This window comes from Orycteropus afer, unplaced genomic scaffold, assembly GCF_000298275.1.
Source record: "Orycteropus afer afer isolate SDZICR_OR568_19922 unplaced genomic scaffold, OryAfe1.0 scaffold00542, whole genome shotgun sequence".
NCBI classification, from domain to species: domain Eukaryota; kingdom Metazoa; phylum Chordata; class Mammalia; order Tubulidentata; family Orycteropodidae; genus Orycteropus; species Orycteropus afer.
In genome coordinates, this window is record NW_006922129.1 from 1430283 (window position 1) to 1436412 (window position 6130).

General features: G+C 53.2%; 1 protein-coding gene across 1 annotated transcript; it reads left to right on the forward strand.

Annotated features, from left to right (window-relative positions):
• The first annotated feature begins 4181 nt into the window (after window positions 1-4181).
• Window positions 4182-5974, forward strand: MOSPD3 (motile sperm domain containing 3). The gene is made up of 5 exons (XM_007955889.1): window positions 4182-4386; window positions 4568-4643; window positions 4883-5112; window positions 5677-5841; window positions 5943-5974. Exons 1-5 carry the CDS (start codon window positions 4182-4184, stop codon window positions 5972-5974), a joined length of 708 nt encoding a protein of 235 aa, XP_007954080.1.
• Window positions 5975-6130: the final 156 nt, after the last annotated feature.

A 6130-nucleotide genomic window follows, 5' to 3' on the forward strand; every position in this document is an offset into this window, starting at 1 on the left:
CATCAGAACTCTAAGCACGTGAGAGAGAGTGGGAACTTCCCAGAACATTGTATTGTGCCACGCCCAACAGAAATAACCCAGGTGGGCGACTTTAAAATCAGGATCTCCTCCATAGCTAATAGCAATTCCCACCTTAGAGTTTACAAAGACTTATGGGTAGAAAAGCCACACTAAGTAATTTACTACACCACAGGGGTGCTACAGCAATGCAGAGATGGGCTCAATCTAGACACATCCTTCTTGTATCCTCTGAGGCACAAAATGCCAATAAGGACTGCTCTGTCTATCAGCAAGAAAGACAGAGGTTACAGATGGCTATGGGGCAGATGGCCCAGGAGGAAGGCCCTGTACACAGCTGGCAAGTTGATTATACAGGACCCATGATGCTAGTGGTTCCAGGTGGCTATAAATGGGTTCTCACAGAATAGACACTTACTCTGGACTGGGCTTTGCTTATCCTGTGACAGATGCAAATGCCAAAAACACCATTAAAGGATTGGAACAAAAGGTATGTACCAATGTGGGCCACCAAGTTACATTTCCTCAGACCAAGAAACACACTTCACAGCCCACAGGGTACAGCAGTGGGTCAAAAAACATTGTATTAAGTGGACAGACCATGCTGCATACTATCCTCAAAGTAATAGTTTGATAGAGAACTGGAATGAGTTATTGAAACATCTGTTATCTAAAATGGGGGGAGATAAAGGCCTGAAGGGCTGGCTCACCTGCCTTCATAAGTGTGTGCTCACACAACATGAGGGGGGCAAAGGGAGGATCACCATTGGACAGATAACTACATATTTCTGGGGGATCTGGGGAAGGGGGGGAGGATGCTGGTGCCACTATACAATTCTTCCCCACATCACCTGACACTGCTGTCTTCCTGCCAGAAGCTGTGGTCCAGGACCTGGGTGCCAGGGGCAAGGGTGATCCCTAAGCAAGAGACTGTAACTATATCCCTGAACCTGTACGCCAGAATTCCCAAGGGCCTCATGGGATGGACTGTTCCGTCCCCCCATCTGGCAAAATTGGGGCTGACAGCGATGATTATTGTCTTGCCCAGTGGTTGAGAGAGCCCACTAGTTTTGTACCTACACAACCACACCCAACAGGAATGGGAGTGGACTGAGGGGGAAGAACTTGCTAGACTGGTCTTGCTACCAGCAACCTGGATTGAACAACAGCTAAACCTGATGTCCCTTCCCAAGGTGGGAATGTTTGGGGAAAAATAAATGACAAATGGAAGGAAGGAGGAATAATAGCTGAAGGTAAAGGAATGAAGAAATGGGTTATGCAGTGGGGGAAACCCAGTATGATGCTGATACCTAAAAAGAGACTCAGAGCAAAGGAATACTACTCTGTCAGTTAAATGTTATCAGAGGCCAGAAAAGGTTACGAGCAGACAAACTTTTGGAGGGCCTAACCAGATCAGATGGACACCGGCAGCAGACCTGAATGGCTACTATGGGAGGAACCTCACCCCCGGGGCTCTGTGCCCTACTGAAGACTAACTGTTAATGCCTTTGGGACCGGATGCCTTTGGGACCGGGCGAAATGGTTGTTGCTGTTGTTGTTATGTGCCTTTTGAGTCATCTCTGACTCACAGCAACCTTATGTACAACAGAACGAAACACTGCCCAGTCCTGTGCTAGCCTCATGATCCCTACTACACCCCAGCCCATCACTGCAGCCACCGTGTCAATCCATCTCGTTGAGGGATTTCCCCTCTTTCATTGACCCTCCACTTTACCAAGCATGCCATCCTTCTCCAGAGAATGGTCCCTTCTGACAACATGACCAAAGTAGATGAGACGAAGTCTGGCCATTCTCACTTCCAAGGAGCATTCCGGCTGCACTTCTTCCAGGACAGATTTGTTAGTTCTTCTAGCAGGCCATGGTACTTTCAGCATTCTTCACCAGCACCACAGGTCAAAATGATTGGGAGGGGCAAATTAATGCTTCAAGTGTGAAAGGGCTAATGGTCAAAAGAGCCAGGAGGTGGCCTGCACTGCAGTAAATTGCTTACTATGGCCCTTCCAGCCATCATCCTCCATTTTGTGATGTATAAATCCTAGTCTCTACGCCGTTTTTTGTTTTTTTTTTTAAAAAAAAAAAACACAACAACACTGCCATTGAGTTGATTGCCATTCATTTCCAAGGTAGTAAATATTTAGGGAAGTAGATTGCCCCATCTATCCTTTCAACTGCAGTCAAATGCCTCAGTGTACCACCACAGGGTGGGATTATCTTGAGTCGCGCCTTGCTGGAGGGTGTGACTCAAGTCAGGACCCTCACCTTCCTCATGGGTATATATGTGAGTGTTCTGCGAAAGTTTCCTCCTGGCTGCATTAGGTTTGTCAACATCTCACCCTTGCGCTGGAGACAGCAGCTGTCATCTGACCCACCAGTTTGGGATCACCAACCCCTGCAAACACGTGAGTTGGGAGAATTCTCCAGACCTCCCCACTGACCTGGGACTTGCCAGCCAGCCAGCCTCCACCACCATGGGAGCTGTTTCCTTGGGAGTTTGTGAGTCCTGTGAGACTCTACAGTGAAATACAGAACCCTGGGACAGGAGGGCAGTACTGAGGGGTGGAGGAGGGGTTGATGTCAGAGATGACGGAGTGGACTGGCAGTTGGGAAAAGTTGGACACTTGGGACATTTTTAACCTCCACCTCTTAGGGCTGACTGGCCTTGTGCTGATCTTTCTAAAAGAAATTATTCAAGTAGGAGAGTAACAATGAAGATTCGATGGAATGACGTAATTGGCAGGGTTTGGTAATTCCTAATTCTATGTGCAGATGTGGTGTCTCAGGCTTTTGCAGGAAGGAAACGAGAAACAAGTCCTAGGCTGAGACCCCACCCCCCCACTGGAAGCAACCTCCAGCTGTCGCCGTGTGCCGCCTAGTAGATTCCGACTCCTAGCGACCCCACTAGACAGGGTAGACAGGCCCATAGGGTGTCCTAGGCTGTAATATTTACAGGAGCACCTCGCCAGGACTTTTCTCTCGCAAAGCCTCTGGGTAGGTTTGAACCGCGTACCTTAACCATTGCTCCACCAGGGCTCCTAACGTCCAACTAAAACCAAACTGAACCAAACTCACTGCCGTGGAGTCGAATCCAACTCACAGCGACCCCGTCTTGGGTTTCCCAGGCGGTATCTCTAGGGAAGTTGATTGCTCAGTCTTCCTTCCTTCCGAGAAGTGGCTGGTGGGTTTGAACCCGCTAGCTAGACTTCTGGTTAGCAGTCAAATGCCTTAGGCAGTACGCCCCCAGAGCTCCCAGCGTCCAACCAGGACTGTAGAAAACAGGCCTTGGTTGCTGCAGAGGCTTTAGGAGAGCCATGAATTGGCGGAGTAAAAGTAACAGTGCTCTCTCGCGAGAGATGTAAAGGTCTGGGCAGTATCAGAGTAGGGAGGAAAGAACAAAGGCCCAGTTCCCAGCCTTGCCTCCGTCTTCTCCCGCATACTTCAGAGCAGGCGTTCTCTTAACCTGAGACGCCAGTAAAATGTTGACATCACTGGGATCAAGCCAATGACGGGCGACAGAGGGGGCACTCTTGGGAAGCTGGCATCCGTTGACTGGCAGGTGCTGTGACCAAAAGCTGAGACTAATAGCATCAGTGGCTGTTCGGAGGCGGAGCACTAAGGAGCTCCGGCCCGCGCTCGGGGAGGGATCAGACACACAGATACAGGTTTCCCGGAAAACAGGGGGTGCACAGGGGAGCTCCGAGCAAGCCCGCGGAGCACGCTGAGACTGGCGGATTACAGGGGACCGGCACTCCGGAACAGCCGGAAGGGGCGGGGCCTGATGAGGGGCAGGGTTTATGGTGCTCGGGAGCCCGGCCGGAAGGGAAGCGAGGGGCAGGGTTTAGAGGGGTGGGCGTGACCACCTAGGTGGGGCTTGGGGGCGGGCATTGAAGGGACCTAGGGAACAGTCGGAAGAGGGAACAGTTTGGGGCTCCTGGGCCAGGGTTTACCGGAGGCCCATCTAGTAGGATTCCGAGGCGGCGGCGGCGGCGGCGGCGGCAGCAGTCCAGGCCCCGCCCCACGATCTCATCCCGTCGCGTCTCGTCTCCTCTCTCCCCTCTCGCCTCCCATCGCCCCCCCCCCCAGCTCTGGACTCCAGGCCCTGTCCCTGAGCTCTGCCCTCGGATGTCCAACCGCCCAGAGCCTGCATGAGCCGTGGGGCGCCCCAGGACCAGGAGCTGGTGGGTCCGGGGGCCCCTGGGCGGTGGTCCCGGGGCGCCCCTCCTCCCTCGGGACCCGTTGTCCCGGTCCTGGTCTTCCCCCCGGATCTCGTATTCAGGGCCGACCAGCGGAGTGGACCCCGACAGCTGCTGACCCTCTATAACCCCACGGGAGCTGCGCTTCGCTTCCGAGGTGAGGGGGTGGGCACCTCCTGCCTAGGGGTCTGGGGACTGGTGACAGGGCATTGGGGGGCCCTGTGTGCTGCAAGAGGCATGTCAAGCCGTAGTGTGGAAGGCAGTGGGTTCTGTGACCCTCGCGGACAGAGCTTATCTATGAAGCAATAGTAGGTTTCTTTGTGTGTGTTTATCCCCAGTTTTGTGCACAGCGCCTGCGAAATACAGAGTGTTTGACGCAGAAGGATACGTGAGGGCTCAGTCCTGCATCGATATGTGAGTTGGGGGTGGGGGAAGGCTGATGGAAACCAGGGGGCACTGCCACCTTTCTCTGAATTACGGTGCTGTTGTCTCAGGGCTGAGACTCGGTCCTCTGCAGTCTTTTCCCCACTTTCTGCATCCTTGAGGGAAAGGCTTCTGGGAGGGTGTGGAGGAGCTTTGGGGCCTGGATCCACTTGGGGCATTGCCTCTCACTCATTTCCTCTCATTGGGCCTCTCTCCTCCCTTATTATCAGTGTGATTCGCCATGTGGCCCCCATTCCCAGCAACTATGATGTCCAGGACCGCTTCCGCATCGAGCTGTCAGAGGAGGGAGCTGAGGGCCGAGTGGTGGGACGCAAGGACATCTCCTCGGTTCTGAGAGCTCCAGCCTACCCCCTCCAGCTTCAGGCACAGCAGGACTCGGCGCCCCACCCAGGGCCTCCTGCCTGGACACCACCACCCGCGGCCAGACACTTGCAGAAGAGTGAGTTGGGGATGGGGTTGCTTGAGTTCTGTAGGGAGGGCGGAACTAGCACTGGCCTACAGATGAGTTGGATTGGATTTGAAACCATCTTCTGATTTATTCTTTTGCCTTTTGGTGAAAACATTCCTAGTGAGTTGATGTTTTTTTAATCAGGTTAGAAGAAAAAGACTTTGCCGTTCCTCTAGTTCTGGCTTTTACTTAGAGAAGTTCTTCTTTAGCTCTAACTTAGTTATTTCCTATCACGGGCCAGCTCAGTTTGGTTCACTAAGAAACATGTATTGATGGGTTAGTCTGGGCCAACATATGTGCCGGATGTAGCAGATACAGAGAAGTCCCTGCCTGTCACGGACTGTAATCAAGGCAGAGTGAAGAGAAACAATGCTGAGGGAGCAGAGGCCGTGAGGACAGAGGCTCCAGGGAGGAGTGTACACTCAAAGTAGCCTGGGAAGGCTATAAAAAGTGTGTGCATTCTCCATCTTCAGCCTGCTCCTTGTAGGACTGTGAGTCAGGCCTGGAGCTGGGCAGGATTGGGGGCTAGAGCTTCTGACGAACCTTATTTCCCAGATGCCCCCCCACAACTGGCCACCAGTTCCTTCTTCCTTTTCTTGTTGACGGGCATAGTCTCTGTGGCCTTCCTGCTGCTCCCACTGCAGGATGAACTTGGCAGCCAGCTGCCCCAAGTCCTGCACGTCTCCCTGGGACAGAAGCTGGTGGCAGCCTATGTCTTAGGTGAGTCCAGTAGAGACCAGAAGAAAGGGGACCCAGGGCTAGAGAGGACTGACAGCACAAGGCTGCCTAGTTGACCTTCTCTTCTGTTCTCCCCTCTCCAGGCCTGCTCACGATGGTGTTTCTCCGGGCCTGAGCTCCTCGCTCACCCACCACCCCAGCCTCCCTGGGCAGGGCTTTGACACAGCCACTGTGACGCTTACACCTTGCCCCAGCTCCTACTTCCTTCTCCCTCTTTCTGCTTCTCCTCCTGCCCACCCCCCCAAAATTGCCCAGGGATTTGTACTCATTT

Coding starts and splice junctions, on each gene's coding strand:
- MOSPD3 (XM_007955889.1), top strand. CDS start 4,182: ATGAGCCGTGGGGCGCCCCAGGACCAGGAGCTGGTGGGTCCGGGGGCC. Junction 4,387..4,567: donor AGCTGCGCTTCGCTTCCGAG/GTGAGGGGGTGG, acceptor GTTTATCCCCAG/TTTTGTGCACAGCGCCTGCG. Junction 4,644..4,882: donor GCTCAGTCCTGCATCGATAT/GTGAGTTGGGGG, acceptor CCTTATTATCAG/TGTGATTCGCCATGTGGCCC.